Source organism: Gigantopelta aegis, chromosome 14 (genome assembly GCF_016097555.1).
Source record: "Gigantopelta aegis isolate Gae_Host chromosome 14, Gae_host_genome, whole genome shotgun sequence".
Classification (NCBI taxonomy): Eukaryota; Metazoa; Mollusca; class Gastropoda; order Neomphalida; family Peltospiridae; genus Gigantopelta; species Gigantopelta aegis.
The window spans coordinates 16,833,312-16,859,772 of record NC_054712.1 but is presented as its reverse complement, the minus strand read 5'-3'; the positions used below and the strand labels follow the sequence as shown (position 1 = coordinate 16,859,772).

Genomic DNA, 26,461 nt, shown 5'->3' with positions numbered 1-26,461 from the left:
GCAGTTGTCAACACTGTTCATATGTACAAAATAAAAATAATTATCCCCGTTTCACTCAGGACTGGCATAAATTATGCACTCAAAAAAAGCACAATGTGAAGACTACATACATTGCTATTTACATCTCGATAGGAATTATGCCAATTAACTACATGATTATTTCAACAGCCTCCAAAATTAAAATGGAAAAGTAACAGTACAACCCCTGCAACTGACAATGCCATGGAGAGAATGCCTTTCAGTTTTCAATTCTTCACAACACTTTTTTGTTTTGTTTTTTACATTTCTGTGGACAATATTTCATTTTTTCCCCACAGCATGTAATTTTTGCCGAGACATTTTCTTAATTGCAGGAGTTGCAGTATATAATCAAATTTCCAAATGAGAGCAAGAATAATTAATTTATTAAATATAGATAAATAATATTGTTCTAAGATGGCATCACATGTAGAAGGTGTACATCTAACGATACATTAATATTCAACAGTTTTATTTAGTCAGCATTATAAATACAAAGTAAAAGATTACCGTACATTAAAAAAATTCAGGATACACAGGTTTATAAATTGAGACATCCACCCTTCCTTTTTTTATTGCCTACCACAACTTAAAGGTTTATTACAAACATTCATGTTCTATGTATATTTGGCAGCACTAAAAAAAATTTTTAATGTTATCTTCAGTTAATTTAAAGACTAATTGGTTTATTTAAAAAAAAAAAATATTTCCTAAAAATCATTATGCCTAAATTTGTTTCTTTTGGGACTCCAGAAGAATTGCATAAATTTGAAATCCAGTCATTAACACTGCATGAAATGAAACAACGTACATATACAAACAGGAAGTAAATGTCTTGAAAACTTCAGGAATATCATTGCTATCATACAAACTACACACGAGAAATAAATCTCCACTAAATTATACAAAGACAGGAATATATTATATACTTCAAATTTAATATCAAGAAGAGAAAAAAAAAAGAAAAAAAAAAAATAATATCACAGCTAGTGATACATATTTATAAAAGACAAACAAAAAAAAGGAATTAAAAATTGCACCCTGAAGTCTCTTTAACTTGTCAGTGAATACCGAATGCACCATCATACAGTATCACCCTGTAATAACACATTTAACAAAGTACAGTGGGTCTGTGTAAAACGGTACTTCTTAAAAATCCCATCCAGTAACAAAAGTAAAGTAAAGTTTGTTTTGTTTAACGATATCACTAGAGCACATTTATTCATTAATCATCACTTATTCAAAGTCATACATTTGGTATTTCTGACATCTTAGAGAGAAAACCTGCTACATATTTCCATTAATAGTAACTTAGCAAGGGATCTTTTACATACAGTCTCACAGACAGGATATCACATACTATGGCCTGTGACATATCGGTCATGGGGCACTGGCTAGAACGAGAAATAGCACAATGGGTTCATCAATTATCAATCCTAGACCAACCACGCATCAAGCGAGCGCTTTACTACTGGGCCATGTCCTGCCCCCATCCAGTGACAATAGCTTCGATAATATCGATTTAATACGGAACTCTGTGTGGATATTGGTGCATTTCATCAGTCCCTCTTAAATCCGATTTAGAGAATAGAATAGATGTTTAACGAAACCCCAGCACGAAAAATACATCGGCTATTGTATGTCAAACTATGGTAAATGCTAAACATTAAGTGCTGAACCACACCATATTTAGAGAGTGCACTATTATTTAAGGCAGTTGTTTATCACTTGTTTTTGTGTACACGATCAGTACATAGACACCATTGAAATGACTAATCACAAAATGTTTGCAGTACATTCGGATTTTCTTTGGTTATTCCCCATCAAATGTAAATATATTTATTACATAATTAAATTATTTCTGTGTAGTATTACTAAGTGCAGTTTTGGCTATATTTACCTGTTCATAATGCTTTCAAAATGGCTTATAGCAGCAAACGTTAGTGGAAGAGGAATGTAAACAAAGTTCAAAATCCACAAATGTACATTACGCTTTTTGATAATCAATGTTACAAGCAGCTTTTTGACAGTATTTCAGATTATCAGGAATTCTTCATTTTCAAAATCTTGTTTTTATCCACATTTTTCTCTCGTCTTCCACACAAAATAAGCTGAACTACAAGTCTATAGTCCGTCCCACACCAAACACCTTTTTTCATACTATGGAATTTACTACAAACTGTTTTGTTCTAAGTCAACTGTTTTGTAACTTGCACACAAAAAAATATATATATATATATGTTTTGTTATTTCCAAAACACTTTTACTTTTCTTCTTACGTCAAACAAAACTGAAATTATTAACAAAAAACATTTCTGTAGGATGGGATGGACTATAATTTTGAGACTTAATTTCTTGAACTTGCTTCTCAATTTCCAGCATTTGCTTTTCTTTGAAATCTGAGAAGCAAAGATTGCTCCCCACTCCATAGACTGAATTTGGAGCTTTGTGTAAAGAATGCATATTTCAAGTGACATAATTCATATGTGTCTGCTTTTAGTAAATCAACAGCCAAGTGGCCATATCTTTAAGAAACAGAAAAAGAAAGCTCAGATTAAATGATGACTTATATTTAGTCAGAGCAAAAGAAAAATGTCCAGACCACAAGAATGAAGTAGAAAGAAGGGAGGGTTGATCACATGACCAGATATATTTGTATGGGTGATCCTTTTTGACAACAGATTTTAGCCAATCAATGGCTGCTGGGACATTCAGAACAGTCCACTGGGACGGGGTGTGTGTGTGGGGGGGGGGGGGGGGGGGGGAGAGAGAGACAGATGCACAAAGATCGAGATCAGTTTATGTATGTAAAGAAATCAACTGTAATCAGGATTTTTTTACCAGTCATTTATCACTGCATGCAAGTATATGGTCACACTTGGCACTTAAACCAAGGTAGTGTGTCAGGTTATGTATGTAAAGAAATCATTGGTAAAAATCAAGTATTTCACGAGTCGTTTATCACTGCATACAAGTACATGGCGAGACATTGCTTAAAACAATGCTGTGTGTGAAACAAAGTTACGCTCGTGACTGCCCCTTAAAGAAAGCGTGGCAATTTTAATGATAAGGCATTGAATTAAAAATAAATATTCTTCCTTGTCAAAAGAAAGAAAGGAACTCTTGGTGTGGGTTTCGCCGTTCATCTGTTGACACTGCTGTGCGAGTCGACACCATCGCTAATGTTACACGTCTGTCTGCCATCTCGGATGGGCAGTTCGGACACAGACTGTAGTTCCTGCCACAAGTCGGTCTGGCTGTTCACTAGCAATGTTATCCCCGCCTTGTACACAGCAGGGATTGAAATGTGTGACGTCAGTTGAGCTCGATAACCGGGCACGTGAGTCATGTTGTCCTCTCGTAACACATTTATCACCTGACCTGGAAACGGGAGAAAAAGCATTCACGTAACAAATCGTCAATCAACAATTAACCAAGTCTATCCGCAATATCAAATACGTTCTCCACCGACTAAGTGTATAAAACCATAAAATATTGTTTAAAACCGTTTGACTTCAAAGATTCAAAGAAATTAAATTTCATTTTTACAACAGTGTGTTAAGATTTTTTAACTAGTCCATGTTATAAATTCGAATTATGGTAGAGAAATAAAAACAAAAAACACTGAACAAATATTAATGAAAATTAAACAGGAATTCTGTTTGTTTTATTCAAAGCACATACAAACAAGTTCCAATTAAATCAAAACGATGATGACATTTTAATTTTTCATCCTGTAACTTTTATAAGCTTTGATAAACTTGCTAGTAAATTCATTAATATCTAAACATTATATTTTCTGAAAACAAATGGTATCATAAGTTCAACAAATATGCTAATACCCAAAAAAAAATCAAGTTTATTTTGTTTAAAGACACCACTAGAGCACAATGATTTATTAATCATCAGCTACTGGATGTCAAACATTTGGTAATTTCGACATATAGTTTTAGAAAGGATGACACATATTACAGCCTTTTATATACTAAGTGGTGATACACTGACTGGAGTGAGAAATAGCCCAATGGGGATCGATCCCAAACCGACCACACACCAGGCGAGCACTTTACCACAGGATTACGTCCCGCCCCTATAAACAGCATTAGATACACACCAAGCACGTTCATGGTCCGCCACCTCGAGTCGGGATGTCTGAGAAAGTCGCCCAGGTCTGTGGTGTCGCGATGCCGATCGACGATGTCTTGTCGTCGCACCAGCAACACAGAGTTACTGACAAGCTGTTCCAGCACCACCTCCTCGGGAACAATCTCCAGTGGGTTCGTTAGGTAGAGTCCTGAAAGAGTTAAAAAAAATGTTTTCTTTAGCTAGTTGTGTATTTAACGATGCACTCAACACATTTTATTTACGGTTATATGGCGTCGGACATATGGTTACGGACCACACATATATTGAGAGAGGAAGGAAAGAAATATTTTATTTAATGATGCACTCAGCACATTTTATTTACGGTTATATGGCGTCGGACATACGTTTACGGACCACACATGTATTGAGAGAGGAAGGAAGGAAATGTTTTATTTAACGACACACTCAACACATTTTATTTTAAGGTTATATGGCATCGGACATACGGTTATGGACCACATATATTGAGAGAGGAAACCCGCTGTTGCTACTTCAAGGGCTACTCTTTTCGATTAGCAGCAAGGGATCTTTTGTATGCACCATCCCACAGACAGGATAGTGCATACCACGGCCTTTGTTACACCAGTTGTGGAGCTCTGGCTGGAACGAGAAATACAACACAACTAGAGAACACTGATTAATTAACAATTGGAAGGAAGGAAGGAAATATTTTATTTAATGATGCACTCAGCACATTTTATTTACGGTTATATGGCATCGGACATATGGTTATGGACCACATATATTGAGAGAGGAAACCCGCTGTTGCTACTTCAAGGGCTACTCTTCGATTAGCAGCAAGGGATCTTTTGTATGCACCATCCCACAGACAGGATAGTGCACACCACGGCCTTTGTTACACCAATTGTGGAGCTCTGGCTAGAACAAAATATCAAACAGCTGGTCATCGTCACATATATATGTAGTCTGACAAAACCCGCTACAATTTCCTCATAACAGCAGGGGATCTCTTATATGCACTTTCCCAGACAGAACAGCACGTATCATGACCTTTTATATACCAGATATGGGCCACTGATTGGGATGGGGGAAAATATGAATCAAAGAAAAGGTCCACAAAGGCACTGTTTGAAATAAACACTTGTCCCAAGCCACGACAAGTGAATATTTGCTCAAACAAGCAAAATGTACCTCAATGATTGTCCAGTGAACAAGTAAATGTTTTTAATGCAGTTTTCTTTTGAACAGTCAAAATACAGTCCATGTACTTGAATAAAACAAAACATTTATTTGGACAAGCGAAAATATTGGTGGACAAGTAGATTTTTAAATGTACTTGTCGAGTGGGTTAGTGGAAAATTCTGCTTATTTCTATCACTGCAAGGAGATTTTTATCCTTCGATCCAAGTACCTCAGGCGAGCACTACACTGACTGAAATATATCGTTCCCAGGACTGACAATAAACAAGCAGTTAACTTATCTACGCAAATTGTTTAATTTGGTCAGAAAATCTGTACCCATAGTCAAGTTTCAATTATTAAAAAACAATCTTTAGAATAAAATTGAAGCAGAAGACTAAAATAATGAGCCAATCAAAAATTGTGATAGATCTTCAAAATGCAAATGAAGTTTTTGTTTAACGACACCACTCGAGCACACTGGGGTCATTCCATGTCAAATCACCCAATGGATGTCACCTCAATCTCTCCGATTTTGCTGAAAGTTGGTATTTGGGGTTATTGGTCAATCTTGATGAAATAGATATTTCTAGAAAGGTAATTCCACAAGGATTCCAAAAATGCCAACTTTCAGCAAAATTGGAGAGGGTGAGGTGACATTTTTCAATTTTTTGGGGTGATTTGACATGGAATGACCCACTGATTAATTAATCATCGGCTATGGCATGTCAAACATTTTGGTAATTCTGACACGTAGTCATCAGATGAAACCCACTACATTTTTCCTAATCTTTTATGTGCACAGGAAAGCACATACCACAGCCTTTGTCCAGTTGTGGTGCACTGGTTGAACGAGAGATAAAAAACAATCATCTGAATGGATCCACAGAGGTGGTTCGATCTCTGCAGGGGAATAAAGAAAACGATCAGAAAAACATATTTGATGATTACAAACCCTTTGAACTGACGCCGTATACCATCTGATGATGCCATGCATCCGGTATTGTCCACCCGGGTTTTACACCTTTCTGAAGGTTCAACGTCACAAAAGGCACGGCTCCTGGAATACACATTCAGAATATATGAATTACTATTACTATAAAAACTCACAAAAGGCACGGCTCCTGGAATACACATTCAGAATATATGAATTACTATTACTATAAAAACTCACAAAAGGCACGGCTCCTAGAATACACATTCAGAATATATGAATTACTATTACTATAAAAACTCACAAAAGGCACGGCTCCTGGAATACACATTCAGAATATATGAATTACTATTACTATAAAAACTCACAAAAGGCACGGCTCCTAGAATACAAATTTAGAATATATGAATTACTATTACTATAAAAACTCACAAAAGGCACGGCTCCTAGAATACAAATTTAGAATATATGAATTACTATTACTATAAAAACTCACAAAAGGCACGGCTTCTAGAATACCAATTCTGATAATAATGAAGTACTATTACTATAAAAACTCATTAGATGACTTGTATAAAAAAAAGTTTTTGTCTCAACAATTAATAACTGCCAAATATGGATGAACAATATTGAAAAAACAAGATCACAGAATTGCAGAATGACAAATCATAAATGGACTTTGCATTCTTCCCCCAAGACGTCAGAAAACATAGCAAAAGACCAATTGTTTTTATCAAAATATAATAACAGTTTTAACAAAAAAAATTAAATATGTATATATTATTAACTGTTTTTTGCTAAATTTGCATCTTTAATGACACAAGAAATACCCTCTATATTGTGACCACAACAAAAGTTGATATAAAGAATTTTACACAATATTATTCATGTGAAGAACTTAATTATTGAATAGTCATTCACCAATAATTTGACACTTATTTCTAAAATCCATCTATCAACCTGTTTAATTTTAAGTCCAAGCTAAAGAGACAAAAATGATTCTTTCTAAACACTTCTGCCATACTGTATACTTGTATCTAAATATTTGCTGTTTAAGCGAAACATTAAAAAGGTCATGCAAATGGACAACCGGAAATCATAATTCTGTTGACTTGCTAAATACATGTATGCATTGCATGTGAGTAAAAAAAGCGGTAATAGTTGAAAATATTTTGCATGGGCTAATAATTAAAAAAAAAGACAATTATGTTTTGTTTAACGACATCACTAGAGCACATTGACTAATTAATCATTGGTTATTGGATGTCAAACATGTGGTAATTTTGACACATAGTCATTAGAGGAAACCTGCTACATTTTTCCTAATGCGGCAAGAGATCTTTTGTATGCACTTTGCCACAGACAGGAAAGCACACACTACAGCCTTTTGACCAGTTGTGGTGCACTGGTTGGAACGACAAAAAAAACCCCAATTAATTGAATGGATCCACCGAGGTGGTTCGATCCTGTGACGCAAGCATTTCAAGCAAACACTCAACCGACTGAGCTAAATCCCGCCCCCTGGCTACTAGTAAAGGTTGTCGGCTCAAAAACCAGAAACTTACCTTTTTTCATCCATTGTCCCAGCCACTGGAGTAGATTGATATCTCGTGGCGGCCAAAAGTGAAAAAACCGGCCCCGTATTTTGCCATCGGTCAGCGATTCAATACCATGCAGCAAGTCCTCTGCTGTTGTACCTTAACAGAAATATTATAATGTCTACATTACTATGAAACAATTATTATTTCCATCATACATGACAGTAAATATACTCTTCAAAAAAAAATAGGGGAACTCTAATAAGAATTTACAATTGCCAAAATTGTAAGGTATATTAGCTGTGGGGAATGGTTATATGATAATAGTGAATTAATTGTGCAAACATTACAACTGGTAGTTAAGTATTACAGTAGGTTTTATGACCACCAAAGATCTTGAAGGACAATTGGAAAGAAAGAAATGTTTTATTTAACGACGCACTCAACACATTTTATTTACGGTTATATGGCGTCAGACATATGGTTAAGGACCACACAGATTTTGAGAGGAAACCCGCTGTCACCACTTCATGGGCTACCCTTTCCGATTAGCAGCAAGGGATCTTTTATTTGCGCTTCCCACAGGCAGGATAGCACAAACCATAGCCTTTGTTGAACCTATTATGGATCACTGGTCAGTGCAAGTGGTTTACACCTACCCATTGAGCCTTGCGGAGCACTCACTCAGGGTTTGGAGTCGGTATCTGGATTAAACATCCCATGCCTCGACTGGGATCCGAACCCAGTACCTACCAGCCTGTTGACCGATGGCCTAACCACGACGCCACCGAGGCCGGTCTGAAGGACGATTGGGGTCAGAAGTGAAATTTGAAAGTTGATGGGGTTTTTATCAGTAAATCACAAATTCAAACAATAAAAATGACTAAAAACAAAACAATAACAACTGTATGATCAACAGAATGAAAATGATTGACAGAAATAATGTTCCACAGTGATTAATGGACCTTCGTAGAAATTGTCAAAATCAAGAATGACACCCCACGCATGTGTACAAGGCAACTGCGTGATGCATGTACTAACTATGGAATGTTTTTCGGTGTGTTGATAAACAGACCTGAACGTTCTTTACTAGGATGTCTGTGGTCTAATAGTTGATATTAATATTTCTGTCTAAGCACGGCACCTGCCTAAAAACTACATGATACACGTGGAACTCCTTTTTTTCATCTTAACACTTTTCATGTTTGATTAGGGTTGAGCGGGTATACAGTTCTTTGCAATCTGGCTTCGGATAACCATGCCACCAAAACGTAAACCGTGTATTCTGGACTGGTCGAGCCCTGCCATGTCTGAATGATAGCATATCCATCAGACAAGTAGTGAGATGCCTGCAAGTTAGCCACTTGGTCATCCACTGACTGCATGAGTGTTTTCATACGACTGGCTTAGTGAATGGGCTACCCCTCTCAGATGCAGTATCCATGTGGCCCTTAATTTCCTGTGACTAGTATATATAGATAGATATATATATATATATATACACTGAACAACAAAAGAAATGTGACTATGATGTTAGTTTTCTGTAATTTATTTAAAATTATTCAGTTGAGCCCTTAGTTACTGTGTGATAAAAATACATTTCCAGTAACAGATTCATACCTAAAACAGTATTAGTTCAAAAACAGTCTAGTGTAAAGCCTCTGTCATTTCATTTTTCATTTCAATTTATTTTCATTCTTATATCCAATTAAGGTTCAAATATACTGTCCTGGGCACACCTCAGCTATCTGGGCTGTCTGTCTAGAATACTTGGTTAGTTGTTAGTGGTTAGTGAGAGAGGGTGTAGTGTTTGTTAAAACTCAGTACTCAGCTGAGAACCCAGTATCTTCCAGCCTCATGTCTGATGGTCTTAACCATGACATCACAAAGACCGGTAAGCCCCTATCCCTATTATGCCATATTAAATTTATGCATTTTAATGACTACTGATGGAAGGTAGTGTGAAGGTTTAATAAATAAATGTGTGAACCAACCGGCTACAGCTCTGGAGAAGAGATACTGTGGGATGTGAGCCGACTCTTCACGCAGGTTCGTGTGGATCCGCTTACACACCTCATCCTTGTCAGCAGTCACATCAAACGCTCTCTGAAAACAAACATAGCTCATCAAACAACACTTCACTGTGATAATCGGAATTACTCTTAAATTAGAGACAGACTGACAGACAGACAGACAGACAGAGAGGGAGAGACCAAGAGACAGACAGAGACTGGCAAAGAGAGAGAGAGAGAGAGAGAGAGAGAGAGAGAGAGAGAGAGAGAGAGAGAGAGAGAGAGAGAGAGAGAGAGAAAGAAATCCTACTGATAGAACAGCATGGATCTTTTACATACAAGACAGTACGTAACATGGCATTTGATGTACACATCGTGGGGAACTGGTTGGGATGGGAGAATACCGGAGTTCTTAGATAGCAACTGATCCTATGACCAATCGCACCTCAGGCAATCTCAGTAATAAACGAACATGTATGAACGTATTAAACTAAAGTTTTTCAGTTATGGTTTACAATATAACGAATTGTGTGTACCGACTTGTAAGTGGTTTGCAATCTTGAATGATTTGTCTCCACATGTATGAACGTACCAATACATTGAGCACGGCTGTTGGACCGCATGCAGATGTTCCTATCTGTTTGACCTGCAGCACAAATGCCTCATACTCTTTCCAGATCATCACCTTCTCAATACCAGACTTGCTGCCACCATTTGGGACACGATCCCTTCTACGAAGTACTGATCTCTGATGAGACTGAGGAAAAAAAACACACCGTATTATAAATAAATGTATCATAAATATAAATGTCATAAGTTGTCATAAAGTTTGTTTGGTTAATGACACCACTAGAACACACTGATCAGTTAATCATTGGCTATTGGATGTAAAACATTTGGTACTTCTGGTGTAAAGTCATCAGAGGAAACCTGCTACATTTTTCCTACCCACCTCGATGGCGTCATGGTTAAGCCATTGAACATAATGCTGGTAGGTACAGGATTCGCAACCCGGTACCGGCTCCCACCCAGAGCGAGTTTTAACGACTCAATGAGTAGATGTAAGGCCACTACACCCTCTTCTCTCCCACTAACCACTAACAATTAACAACTAACCCACTGTCATGGACAGACAGCCCAGACAGCTGAGGTTTGTGCCCAGAACAACGTGCTTGAACCTTAATTGAATATAAGCACGAAAATATGTTAAAATGAAATGAAATGAAACATTTTTCCTGATGCAGCAAGGGATCTTTTATATGTACTTTCTCAAGGACAGGAAAGCACATACCATCACCATTGACCAGTTATGGTGCACTGGATGGAAACAGACAAAACCCAATCAGTTGAATGGAAGTTTGTTTTGTTTAATAATGACACCATTAGTGCACATTGATTTATTAATCATCGGCTATTGGATGTCAAACATATGGTCATTTTGACAGTCATAGAGAGGAAACCTGCTACGTTTCCATTAGTAGCAAGGGATCTTTTATATGTACCATCCCACAGACAGGATAGCACATACCACAGCCGTTGATATACCAGTCGTGGTGCACTGGCTGAATCAAGAAATAGCCCAATGGGCCCACCAATGAATCAGTTGAATGGATCCACAGAGGTTTCACATGACGCAGGAATCCTGCGTATTTGACGCAACTATTACCTAAAATACTCCTAAATAAAATTTGTGTGCGTCATGGTTGACACAAAATATTTCCAATGTCAATCGATTTTACATTCTTTTCTTTTTTTAACACATAAAAACCTAATGACTAATTCAATTAAATTTCAATTCAATTTATTGCACATTACCAAACAAACTGGTGTCAGCAAACAGGAAAAAAGAACAACATACAACATCAACGAAGTTAAATACGAAAATAGGCAAGCGGTTTAACTGGTTCCCAACCGTATCAATATGTTTAATGTAACTTAAGTGTTAAAACCAGTGTGTCTCATGTAGTATGCCAGTCCCTTTGTCTAAATTTAGATCATCGAATGTCTAATACGCGTTCTTTATACGAATATCAGTCGCGAGTTCCCCCACCCCCCCCCCCCCCCCCCCCCCCCCGCTGTCAATTGCTTTAACATTATTTTTTCTTAAACACCTAAAAACCTAACGACTACGAAGTTTCAGAACAAACTTAGCCTTGCGGTTTAATTGGTTTCCAACCGTAATTAGTGTTAAAAACAGTGTGGCTGATGTGTGCCAGTCCCTGTCTAAATTTAGATCATCACAACAATGTCGAATGCGCGGCCTCATCATCAGATAATAGTTAACCATCCGCAAGATTTTAGTTCGGTCCATCTAGTTTTTTGTTTTGTTTTATTATTTTTCTTTATTGTTTTTAATACATGTACATGGTTGAGCAAATCTCATAATAGGAGTTAAAAGTCAGAACCAAAATGTTAACAACTAAGATAAATTGCTCTCCTACTTTTATTTTTTTGTTAGATTTTCCCACCTTTTGTCCAGACAGAAATCTTGAAAAAAACATTACAATGACACAGATTCCACATACTAGATGATAACCATGTCAGCTATATCGACTTCGCTGATATCGCACAGGGCAAAAAGCATGCCATTTTGTGCAGGCTGCCATTTTGACTTTTTATGGAATATTCTCCAAGACGGGAGAAAGGATATGACTTAATCTAACAATGTCATAACATGTTATGATATAAAAGCAAACGTGATGATGTCATTTTTTTGTTAATTAGTATTTGTTTGTTTAAAGATACCATTAGAGATAATTGATTTTATATTAATTATGTCACATACTTTGGAGGCTTTCACCCCTCTTGAAGAGTATTCCATAAAAAAGCAAAATGGCAGACGGCAGAAAACTGCATGTATTTTGCCCTATGCTATTTCAGCGAAGTCAATGCTGGTGACATCGTTACAGTCTCATATATGGAATCTGTGTCACTGTAATGTTTTTTTCACAACTTGTGTCTGGACAAAATTTGGGGGAAATGTAACAGTATTTAAAGGTAGGAGAGTAATTTATCGTAGTTGTTAACAATTTGGTTCAGATTTTAGTCATAATTATTGCAATGCGTAGATGTAGCTATATTACAAAGCAGGTTAGCATGCAGCATTGGGTGATTAAAAGCCAAAGGGTGCATAAAAAGATAGTGCAGGGCACACAGTAAGTCAATACTTTTCTTAATGTGCAGGGCAAGTTGCTTCCCTCTATATAGCAAATTTAAAATGGCGGATTTAGTGAGTACGGTAGGTTATACATTTTTGGTTTCTATGTCCATTTGTTACACTATTTCAGTTTTTCAATGGTTGAAACAGAGTGCCACAAGTTTTGATTACCAGCTATATAGAGGATATGTAACACTATTCAGATATAGAAAGAACCACACTTTCTACGTCCGTTCAGACTATAAAAAAAACAGGGAAAAAAACACTAAATTATTTATAAGAAGAAAAACAATGGATATACAATACATGTATATGTATTATACAGATAGAATAGTGGATATCGCAAAAGCATGTAATATAAACGAGACAGTTATTCAGTTAATTATGTGATTTAATAAATATATATCATAGATCTATGATTCCCATTTTTTTTAATGCATGACTCCCAAAATAAAACCCTGTAAGTCATAATGACTCCTGTTTTCCAGATGCTAGGTGGAACGCTGCAAACGTATCGCAACCTTTGGATGGAGAATATCGGAAATATTGGATAATTAGCAAAAAAACACAAAAATACTATACAGCTGACTAAAAATCGGTAATTCTGAATAAATCTGGAAAGATCAACTGCAATCTTAAAGTGTAATTTACTGGTTACACAAACCAATCAGTAATACAAAGAAAGCAATGTTTTATTTAACGACGAACTCAACACATTTTTAATTAGTTATACGGCGTCAGACATATGGTTAAGGACCACACAGATATATTGTGTATCGAGAGAGGAAACCCGCTGTCGCCACTTCATGAGCTACTTTTTCCAATTAGCAGCAAGGAATCTTTTATATATATATGCACCATTCCACAGACAGGATAGCACATACCACAGCCTTTGGTATACCAGTCGTGATGCACTGGCTGGAACGAGAAATAGCCCAATGGGCCCACCGATGGGGATCGATCCCAGACCAATCAGTAATACATTCGTATAGATCTGACAAAGAGATCTTTTATATGCACTATCCCACAGACAGGACAGCATATACCATGGCCTTTGATATACCAGTTATGGTGTAGTGGCTGGAACGAGAAATAGCCCAATGGGCCCACTGACAGAGTACTAACCAATGTCTTTAATAGCAATGTAAATCTCTGTTTTTACTCATCTTTTTACAGTGCACCTTTTCTAAATATTAAAAAAATTTATTAAATTATTCTATAGTTCATCTCCATTAATTGTTTTGTTACCTTTCTACAGTGCAAATCCACTATTTTCTGAGAGTGGTCCGACGACTCGCTCGCTGCCGCCATGTTAGCATATTCATCACAGTCAGGAAAACACTCAATATCTTCATAAATAGGCTCGGAAACACCCGACCTGAAATAATAGTGCTCAAACACTCAATATCTTCATAAATGGGCCCGGAAACACCCGACCTGAAATAATAGTGTTCAAACACTCAATATCTTCATAAATGGGCTCGGAAACACCCGACCTGAAATAATAGTGTTCAAACACTCAATATCTTCATAAATGGGCTCGGAAACACCCGACCTGAAATAATAGTGTTCAAACACTCAATATCTTCATTTATAAACGGGCTCGGAAACACCCGACCTGAAATAATAGTGTTCAAACACTCAATATCTTCATTTATAAATGGGCTCGGAAACACCCGACCTGAAATGATAGTGTTCAAACACTCAATATCTTCATAAATGGGCTCGGAAACACCCGACCTGAAATAATAGTGTTCAAACACTCAATATCTTCATAAATGGGCTTGGAAACACCCGACCTGAAAAAATTGTGTTCAAACACTCAATATCTTCATAAAAGGGCTCGGAAACACCCGACCTGAAATAATAGTGTTCAAACACTCAATATCTTCATTTATAAATGGGCTCGGAAACACCCAACCTGAAATAATAGTGTTCAAACACTCAATATCTTCATAAATGGGCTCGGAAACACCCGACCTGAAATAATAGTGTTCAAACACTCAATATCTTCATAAATGGGCTTGGAAACACCCGACCTGAAATAATAGTGTTCAAACACTCAATATCTTCATAAATAGGCTCCAAAACGCTGGATCTGCAATAACAGTGTATGTGTAGTTTCAAACACTCAATTACAATACCTTCATAAATTAGCTCCAAAACACCAGACCTGAAATAGCAGTGTACATGAATTTTCAAACACTCAAATCTTCACTAAATAGGCTCTGAAACACTGAACCTGAAATAACAGTTTATGTGTATATAAATGGGTAGGTTCAATAAATTAGCATGCAGTAATCTATAAAACATCTGTAGTACATATATCAGGGGACAATATTTCGAAATCTGAGGGAACCGGAAGTCGATTCACATGGTTTTTACCTAGGTAACCAATTGTTCAGTTACATTAATTATATTTGCGTAACCCATGGGTTACCTGATCGGTTACCTCAAAATTATGTTGAAATTATATTTTAAATACATAGTTCTTAGCTGAAACATAAAGTTAAAACAAATACAAAAGAAAACATTTTACAAAAAAAAATTCTTTAAATTTTAAATTTAAACTTTAATGCTTGCTAAAGTTAACAACATTATAAAAGAACTGAATATAAGTCCCAGTACTGAAACAAATACAGGGGCGTAGCCAGAAATTTTCTTAGCATTAAACCAGCCAAAGGCGTGCCTGAGCGGGGATATTCGGGGGCCTCCCCATGTGAATAGTTTGAAGCTTCTTCTTTTTTTTAATTCTTTTTTTCCGGTCAATTTTAACAGGATATTTTATAGAACAATTAGACAGTCTCTACCTATTCCCGGATTTTGTTTTTGCATTACGCACATGCGTACTGTGAGTAATTGGCGCTACACCTTTGAAATATATACATACATAATCATTTGGATTGACTCCTTTTTGCGTTTTGCTGTGGCTATGCTACTTTCACTTTATCGATGGTACTTCTATACTACAGTGACGTTCCAAATGTTTGTTTTTTTAAAGCTCATTATGCGATGTTAGTATTTTAAAAAATTTGTGACACTTTTGGATTCCTGTTTATGTTAAAACTGTTTTTAAGTTTAACATATATGTAAAATTATAGGCAATCCAATATTATGTCTACATATATTCCTTTAGAGATAAAATAGCAGCAGATAATTTAGCCGTCCCCAGCAGTCTGAGCACATTTCTTCAAAACTTTTGGCTCGACTCTATACTGAACATTTACTTTAGACTGGTTGCAAATTACAACTCTTGAAATATAACGCTGTTTACTGATTTGATGCGCATCAAGTATCTGAAATTCAGCCTAAAACATTTGTTGAAATACTAGGAGTATGTCTGTGTGAATAAACGTCCTGTAATCGTGAAGTTGCAAGTTTTAATTTCTAAACGTTTTATAGGTCATGACGTAACCAGTTTGCAGTTCACGTAAATTTAACTTTGCGTAACCGACACACGAACAGAACGGCGGTTCGAGTGAAATATTGTGCCCTGATATATATTAACATGCTCGACACTATAATTGGTATTCATGTATACAATTACCAGTTTATATAGAAATGGTGAATTTAAGAGCTTGGTCTGTTGGTTAGGGCAATACAGAACGTGGTACAATTTTGCATATATTGTGACTTTTATATGCTATTCTTGAAGCCATGTACCGTATTTGATCAGATATAGGCCCATGACTTTGAATTAGCATCCCCTCCTATTACAAGGAATTTAAGCAATTAGGCTTTATTTTTATATAAGCCCCCACCCCTACATTGAGCTCTTGTTTCAACTGTTCAATTATAACTATTCTGGTCAAATATTAAAGATTTCTGGAACATTTTATGGCAAAATTAAAATTTCAGTTTTCACTTGTATGCAAATACAATGTAACTGATACGTATAGATGCAAGTCTTTTTCTGAATGTAAAAATAAATTTGTTTACATCGAATCTGCAACTCCACATTAGCCATGCCAGAATTCCAAACTATTCAAACAAATCATTCAGAATGATGATGAAATTCACAATACATAATTTACCGCATTGACAATAGACAAGTTTGGAGTTCTAAACTGCAAAACCACGACATTCGTGAAACAGTGTTGGTCAAACTCAAAGGCCAATAATCCTAGAAATGGCTTGTTTACATTCAAATTATGTTGCTGTTGTGTTTTGAATAGATTGTTCTGATAAATATTTGCAGGATGTCATTTGAATTTTGTAAATCTATATGAAAGAAATGTGAAAAAAATTCTAGAATATTTCAAAATTTACTATTTTCAATCAAGGTCTGGCAGACAATTTGTAATTCTGGCCGGCTAATAAATTTTAGTTGGTTCTGGTCCGGATGCTGGGCTTCTAGAATGGTTTTTAAATCCACTAGCCATGGGATCAGTGATTTAAAAAATTTACTAGCCACAATCAAAAATTCACTAGCCCTACTTTACTTTAAGTTAAAGGCATACTGTCACGGATTTAAGGACCGTATTTCTCTAAAAATGGATAATAAATAAAAATTACATTAATTGTTGGAAACCAAATCTAGCTCTCGCATCATCTTAACTGAACCATGATGGAGTGAAATCCATGTCATCCCTCTTAGCAATTTTAGTTTTTGAATTATGGACCATTGCCATAATTCAATTATTTTTACAAAATGTCATTAATAAATGGAACATGGTGGTTATGAAGATGGTTGAATAAAGAACATTTAGGGACAAATCAAATTATATTTGTTCAGGTAATACTTTGTTAGAACATTTCTCTAAAAATAGGTCAGTAGTCTGTGACAATATGCCTTTAATACAATGTGACTAAATAATAGTACTATTCAGATATGTTACCTAAAGAGGGAGACAGAGCTTAAAAACACTAACATTGGCGGTTGGAGTGGGGTCAGGATATGGTTGGAGTGGGGTCAGGATATTCATATTTACAAAATAGACTTAACTAACATTTTACACAAAAATAATTACCAGCCGTCGGACATGGCAATAGTAGTTATTTACTAGCCCAACACTGAATATCACTAGCCATGGGAGTGGGGCTACCATAATCTAGACGCCCTGGGATGGATAGTAAAATATTGTCCATTTCTGCACTCCTGTTAAATTAATCTCAGGAAATATATGAAAACAAGAATTTCATCCATCATCCATGTGCCCATGATAGGCATGCTTGAACAGTTCTTCGACAGAAGTATGCCAAAAATTACCCACGCAATGTAAACATTGTACCAACTTACTATTGTGCCTGTTTTTTGTAAAATAATACTTTACCATATAAGGTCAACGACAGAACTTTACTTTTCGCACCTTTATTTTGGCTTCGTACACAATATAGCATACCTCACTGTAATTTCATTTGAAATCCGTATTTCGTAAAAGGTACAATGTTAGAATCACAAGATTTTCTTCCGACACATTTAGGTGCATTAGTAATGTTCAAACAAAGAAAAAATCAACAATATTAGGAGATGCAAAGTAACATCATTTGAATACCGATTCAAAATTAGCTATATTAATTATTACAATTTTTTAACACATTAAAATAAAAACTGGTCTACTAACCTTAACCCTTGTCAAAATTATATAACAAGCAGACAATGCAGTTTACTGGTCGGTAGGTTTTTATTTTTCATTATTCTGGACAAAATATTAAATTTAAGCTTTAAAAGATTAAAGAAATAAAAAGTACCTTTTGTCACATATATCATAGCAAAAATTTACCATTGGATATATGTTTTATTTATTGTGTATGAAGCCAAAACAAGGGTGTGAAAAGTGACTGTGGTCGACCGTAGAATCATTTTTACTTACTCTGAATTCACTCGAACATTATCCAATTCCGAAGCTAACTGTGTGACAACTACGTCTGGAAAGAACGACTGGTCAACTTCATCAGATTCCCCACATTCTCCGCTATCCACATGACTAGAAAGAGCATGCTCACAATAAACCGTTGAATTCAAATGGGAGGCATCCCGCTTGACACAATGCACGAATTTCCCACGGTCCTTAATAACCTTGAAAAACACTTTCTGTTTCGTGTTGCTTTCATCGTTTTGGAAGTTTGAAGGGAAATAGTAACCCTGGCAACCATGCACAGTTTCCAAGTCCATTGGAAATGACATACTCTGACTGAGATTGTTTACACACGAGCTCATACCGTCGGAACTCAGCTGACTGCTAGCGGAACCTGGCGGCCCGTGATGCATTGCCATTGGCAACAGTGAGGGAACACTACCACTACTGGCCGTGATGTACTGGCTGAGGTCACTGTGCTGATGCAGGAAGTAGCCGCTCGACATGAGAATGCCAGTGCAGTGTTCTGTGCCGCCACCGCTCGAGTGGACGCCGTGGTGACTCGGACTGTCCGAGTGATTGTCGTAACCCGACGCACCCTCTGCGGTGTGATTGTCGCTGTTAACAAAGGAAGCCACTGGGTGACAGGAATACTCCTCCTCGTTCTCACTCTCGCTGCTGGCTCTCTGGTAGATCTGCCCGGTACGTGCACAATGAACAGAGTCACCAGAACAGCAGTGGTTTCTTCGCTGGACACTCGGACCGTCGTCGGCTTTCGCACATCTAAAGCCTTCGAGAGAAAGATTGTTCTCCTTGCTTTCCCCGAAGACTGGGTTGGACACACAGCACAATGGCATCTCGTCCTCATCGCATGACGATAGGGACGAGGATCCAGCCGAACTGGACAACAGTCTCAATGCCTTGTCTGGAAGGTCGGCATCGATAAAATCACCAGTATCATCACACGACTCGGGCGTCTCTGGATTATCACAGTATAAGTTACTATGCTGGCTCGCATGATCAACAGTGTCAAAAGATTCCCGACTGTGGGCACCAGGGTGGTGAAACAAGGGCGAGTGGTGACCACACAAATAGTTAGTCGAATGAGGTCCTGACGTATCACAAATCCGGCTTGAACATGGCATGTAGAGGTTCCCATCAGGGAAGTCAATGTCGGTTGTACTGGCCGAGTCGGAATAACTATAAAACCCATTAATGTCATCAGTGTCCTCGCGGCCGTTGAGTGGTGGGACATTATGCCAGTCAACAAGTTTATCAAAGTCGCATACAGCACCTTCGTCAATCATATCTGTGGCCGCCTCATCAATGTCAAAATTGTCTCCTCCTGCAGGAACATCAGGTTGTCCATTTCCATAAACACAATACTGTTCTTGACCAGCATTAGGCAAGCATGCTTTGTTTTTATTGCATATCCCATTGACATGAAAGCCAGTGACAGGTGAAATATTTGTGTGAGGTTCATGTAAGTGATCAGCTCTACCGATACCAGTGGCATGGTCTATTGAACTGAAGATATCATTATGCGGTGTAGCATTATTCCCATGCCCTGGATGTGGTGCATCGGAAGTGGAGGCAGGTCCCGACTCTGATGGCAATATGCAGTTTGATTTCTTTGTACATTTATGCACTGGTTTGGACGTGTTATTAGTGGTCAAGACCTTTGGCCTTGCTCCTCCATTGATTTGTGTCCAAGCACATGAATTCAAATATTGTAGATCATCAGACACTGACGTACAACAGACATGCCCTGCAGCATCACAAGAATGATTAGTGACTTCCAGTTCTATCACGCCATTGACCATCAGATCATAATTGTTATTCTCTCGAAGTTTGCCACTTTTTAAAACAGCACAATCCGTGTCAGCGCTGTCTGTTTTTTTCGACACCAGACTGGAATGACCATTTACACACGAACTACTGGACGCATCAGGCATATGTAGACAAGGCACAGTAGAATTAATATCTGGACACAAGTGCACGCACTCAATCTCATCAGAAGTGTCTCCTTCGTTTCCGTTTGGCTGAGCTTTTCTATCTTGTATCTTGGCCCTTGGTTGCTTTGCCTCAAACAACTCTGGATGATTTCCACCACTGGCCATGTTTCAAGCTTAAAATAGAGAAAAGGTAATGTTAAAATTTACATGTACATGTATGTAAGATTTCATGTGGCAGTTTATTATCGTTCTGATTTCACAAGGTAAATATAAACCATATTTTAAAACAGAAATGCAATTTTCTATACATTATACATGTACAGTTTTTCATTATATTATCTTTATTCTGAAAAAAACCATACGGTACAACAAATATATTGAGCAATTAGTCAGAGTATAACAAATATTTTGAAAAGTCACTAGCCACAGGGCTAGAGGGTTTGTGAAAACCACTAGCCCACCAAAATAAAGCACTAGCCCAAATTCCTCCACAATTATAACTGGATTTTTATATAATTTTTGTAACATTACACATTTTCAAGTATAACAGTAAAATAAAACAAACACTTAAATCATGTTGTAACTTTCAGTTTTTTGTCGTGTCGTACGTTTGGTCTTTTGTCAAATGTGATCCATTGTCATTGTCCCGTTTTCGCTTTTGCGGGGGAAAATAATTGAACAAACTCATGTTTGGTATCTAAACCCACTATCAAACTAATTAAATTTAATTGTGGGTACAACAGTGTGACACACAGTAATAGATGGTTCAGTGTATTTGGTAGTTGGTAATATATTTAGGGCCTATTTATGTCGCCAGGAACGGTGATGCCAATTGCTCAAATACAGGGCATTATCCCGTGTCAGACCGATATCAAAAGAATATAACGGCAACATCTAATCCGTTGTTAATTGATGAACAAAAAAGGTATTATCTTGTATCGACAGCTGTGACGTATTACCGGGTATCCAAACCGCTACATTTATAGGCCAAGCCGAGTCATTGCATATGCAGTTACCATTAAAGTAAATTGTTTTCCTGATTGCCGATAACCACATGTCAGCGAAGTGTTAAATTAGAAAACAATAGATAAATAAAACAAACACTGAAATTCAAAGCATGGCTGGGGTTTACTTGATTGAGATTAACCTGTCGTCGCGATTTGTGATTTCCAAGTTCTTAGCCTAAAATATATGTGGGAGATTAACTACCGTGTGACGTGTCCAACCAATCAAAACACGCATGTCATTAGACTTATTTCCTGTGCCAGAAACTTGAAAGGGAAAAGTAAACAATGCACGCTTAACTGTGACGATGTAGAGATAGCATGTTACTGCAGTTTGCAGACCTAGCTCAAGTGGATTATTATTATATACTGATTGCGTTGTTGATATTATTCGATGACAAATGTCACAATCAAATTTATTAAACGAAATTTCAGCCGAGAGAAAAAGAAGAAAAGAAAACCCCCACGATCGAGCGATAACGAGAGGAGGGGGGAAACCTGCGGGCTAGTGGTTTTGCATTTCTCACTAGCCCGAATTTAAAAACCACTAGCCACGGGCGTCGGGCTAGTGGAATTGTCGAACTCTGAATTAGTGTAAATTGTATAACTGACCAATGGTGTAATTTTGATGTGACGTCATTTGTTGAAACAACACAAATTTTTTAATAACATTTTAAAAGATTTAACATTCATGATTGACAGCACTGTTAAAATGCTTTACTACTGAAATCTGCATTTAGCCAATTCAAGGTCATATATGTATAAAATGTGTACAATGGCATACCACAAATCTGTGCCCTGGTTACAGCACATTTAGTTCCAATATTGAAGGTCTATACTATAAATTACATTTATGAACTATGCTTCCAGATAACAGACATTTTTACCAGTATGTGAAACATTAAACAAATTATATAGATCTCTATTAGTTTTAAAAAGTATAAAAATTCAATTATGTAGGCAGTTAGATACCAGTTTCAAATATATTGAAAAAAAACGAAAAAAAAGTTATCTATTAAAAAACTAATAACTTGATACAGTAGGGTTTTAATAGTATTTTAGTTTTTGTTTCAATAAGGGAGGTCAACACTGATGTCCCTTTTCAATCAAATATCTTGTAATAATTTTGCGACTGGAGAGAGTTGTAAAAGAATAACAATTAAAAAAAATCAATGTAATGTAAACAATATGAAGTGTTACTGTTACTGTTGGCATCAATCACTGGGCTCTTCGGTGAGTTGATAAGCATGAATTATCTAATAACCTGGGCCCATATTTTCAAAGCTATCTTAGCACAATGATATTGACACTGGTCAAAACAGTCTGGTAAAACATGAGTGGTGGTTTGGATGACAAGGTGAATATACCAGGGCTAGAAATGAAAAAAAAAATGTACATGCACCCGGTGCATGCTGAAAAAAATGTTACATGCACCATTAAAATTCTGCATGCACCAAAAATAAGGTAAATCCTGTTAACAATGAGAAAAATACTATTTTAATTACCTTGATTACAGTGTTGATTATCATTTCCTTTTTAATTTAATTTAACTTTTTTAACTCGATAAGATCTGTTGGTATAATATAAATTAGCCTACGGAATTCGACGAGAAGTTGCGATTGAAATAATCACTGGCTGACTTCGAGTCAACTATGCGAGTAACGCACATGAACGTTCACAATCGTCTGATCAAGTGCCCATATCTGAGGTTGAAAATGTTCAAGGCAGTTATTTGTATTGATCACAGATCTGGCAGAGTTCAATTTGTCAGTGACGACAACAACTGTGTTATACGCGTGGATACCCCAAAGTTGGTCTCGACCACCTTCCCTAATACCGTTCACGGATATAACCGAGATATTGCCGACAATTTTCGCAAATATATTTCGTGGAAATGACCGAAAGGGCGCCATTGTTGTAAGTAGGATTATGGGATACAAAATGGATGCGCCCATAAGATAAAAGTTATCGTTTTCATGTGGCGAACAGATTACAAAATGCATACGCAAAATTCACCAACTTGAGTCTGAATCTGGTAGACAACAGGATACTAGTATACGCAATACACAGTACTTGAAAAATATTAGCATGCACCGCGTGCACCCAGTTTTAAAAGTTACATGCACACGCAAAAATCAGCATGCACCAGTGCATGTATTAACACTGCATTTCGAGCCCTGTATACAGAAGTGAAGTAAATGATTGTAGCATTGAATATATGGTAAAATAGGCCAAATGGGGTTTAGTGTTCTTTCCCAAATGAAAAAAAAAAAAAATGTTTTATTTAACGATGCACTCATCACATTTTATTTACGGTTATATGGCGTCGGACATATGGTGAAGGACCACACAGATATTGAGAGAGGAAACCCACTGTCGCCACTTCATGGGCTACTCTTTTTGATTAGCAGCAAGGGATCTTTTATATGCACCATCCCTGACAGGATAGCACATAGCCTTCATGTACCAGTCGTGGTGCACTGGCTGAAGTGAGAAATAGCTCAATGAGCCCACTGACGGGGATCGATCCCAAACCCACTGTGCATGAAGCAAGCGCTTTACCACTGGGCTACGTCTCGCCCCTTTTGGGGGTTCATATCCAGACGAATGCAAAAGAAATAACAAACAATACTTATAATTAAATTTGAATCATACTTGCTAATAACAAAACTAAAACTTAATATTTTATTTTTGGTCCATAAACAATAACACTCAATAAAAAAAACATGCCCATATAAAATTACGTTGTCAGATATGAATTTTCCAACGATATAAATTTTACGTACAGAGAGAAATAAACAATTTCCCACTGCTACGTCTGGACTGGTCCAATGGGATAGTTTTGTTGTAATGAACGCAACGGAAATTTAATTATATCACAATAATGGCAATTGTCATTGCCATCCTTAAGTTCGAGCCCTGTATTTGGGTGTTTTACCAGACTTGATCATAAAACCGTTGTAGCTTACAATGGCTTTACGATAATGTAGCTTTGAAAATCTGTAGCCCGAATCATCATAATCATAACACTAACAGTCCTTACTGTGGCAGTTTTAAGGGTTCACTAGTGGGTGGGAGGGGACATCTTTGACATATACCACTTTATTATCGGTTTCAATCAATATTACGATATATATACTTAATTTCCAACTAAAAGCAACCTAACTACCCCAAAATACACCCATGGACCCGAATATTCGCCCCAGCCCCTGGAATGTGACATGATAATAATTTCCCTGGTGATTAGCACACTAATGGTTTAACGAACGGCAAGAAAACAATGTCAGATAGCCATTATTATACCCGTGTGGAATAAAACGTCCACGTAGAATTAGGCGTGTTGATAACAATAAAAACAACAAAATATTCTCTTCTTTGCCATTTCAGCATCCCCGTCTTCTACAACCTCCTCCATTTTAAACTATCCCACAATGCCAATCCAAAACCTCGGATATGTTCGTTATACCCGCATCGATTCCGGAATGGGCCGATAGACCGAGAGCCTTACGAATATCACCGATGATTTTCTCATATACTACTCAAAACAAATTAAGGGTCAGTAAATATATATTTTGTAAAAAGAAAAATTTATTTTGTTTAATAATACCACTAGAGCACATTTATTTATCAATCATCGGCTATTGGATGTCAAACATTTGGTAATTTTTACATATAGTCTTAGGGAGAAAACATGTTACATTTTATCATTAGTAGCAAATGTACATGTATATCCTCGAAGGATCGTGAAGTGTCCTATTAACGGGAAAATTGCTACAACGCACACGCATTGTAATCGCACGATCAGTTTGATCATTTGATATATTACCGTATTCAATTAACTACAAATATCAATTAATAAAATGTTTATAGCCTTACAAGTGTATTCCGTCGATAGATAAAACACATGCCACAGTTGAATGTGTACATTCCAAGGCCTGGATCGGAAAGCGTCCTATAGGTAAGATGGGCTTCCATAATTCGTTTTTATTGACAGAATACGTACGTCACGTGACCTGACCCAACGATAAAAGCAGACGTGACAGCGACAGGATTCTTTCGCTGTTGACAAGTGCTGATTATTTAGATGCAGGTAGGTATCAATATAGCATATGATTTTATTCGATGCTACTATTTAAAATAACGATCGTATAAAAAAATAACTTTTTACCTGTTTTTTCCTCTTGTTTTTTCTTTATCGGTAGCAAGTACTTCCTGGTTCAGAATTATTGTGTTGTCAAAGTTCACGCGCGCGCAGATTCGTAATAAACAAGCCGTACGTAAAATAGGACGCTTCTTGACTTAGGACACCTTTCGATCTTTAGCTACATTCCACGAAATAGCCCACTGGTTGGGATCGATCCTAGATCCGACTGCCAGTACAAGTGCATTTCACCATACTATAGGGCTTACCATTATAATGAACACAACAAATAGCCTATATAAGGAGTTATTCAAATATTACGAAATGCTCGAGGGGGTGGGTGGATGTAGGTCCAAACGTTGTGTAGCGCGACAGGGGGTGGATGGGTGCATTTAACAGCGTTACGTAACGCACTTTAAAAAATTTTTTATTACTAATTACTATATACATGTTTATATTCCATAAACACTGTTACAGCCACAATATTTAACGTACCGGGTAGGTAGTAATAATTAGACGTCGTATAACATTACACAATAAAGATTTTAAATTGAATTGAAATGCGTATCTTCGCTTTGTAATATCGCAAAACAATACGTTAAAATTACATTACACCCA

General features: G+C 36.8%; 1 protein-coding gene across 1 annotated transcript; it reads right to left on the bottom strand.

Annotated features, from left to right (window-relative positions):
* Positions 1-1,370: 1,370 nt before the first annotated feature.
* Positions 1,371-25,123, bottom strand: LOC121388732. Its single transcript, XM_041520212.1, has 9 exons — positions 25,006-25,123; positions 18,759-20,871; positions 14,194-14,323; positions 10,381-10,545; positions 9,771-9,882; positions 7,804-7,935; positions 6,260-6,364; positions 4,133-4,312; positions 1,371-3,399 (listed from the first exon to the last, which is right to left on the bottom strand). The coding sequence occupies exons 2-9, from the start codon at positions 20,861-20,863 to the stop codon at positions 3,161-3,163; spliced, it is 3,168 nt and encodes a 1,055-aa protein (XP_041376146.1). The 5' UTR covers positions 20,864-20,871; positions 25,006-25,123; the 3' UTR covers positions 1,371-3,160.
* Between the last annotated feature and the right edge of the window lie 1,338 nt (positions 25,124-26,461).

Coding starts and splice junctions, on each gene's coding strand:
- LOC121388732 (XM_041520212.1), bottom strand. CDS start 20,863: ATGGCCAGTGGTGGAAATCATCCAGAGTTGTTTGAGGCAAAGCAACCA. Junction 7,936..9,770: donor CTTCTCCAGAGCTGTAGCCG/GTTGGTTCACAC, acceptor ATTTCTGTTAAG/GTACAACAGCAGAGGACTTG. Junction 4,313..6,259: donor ATACGGCGTCAGTTCAAAGG/GTTTGTAATCAT, acceptor TAACTCTTTCAG/GACTCTACCTAACGAACCCA.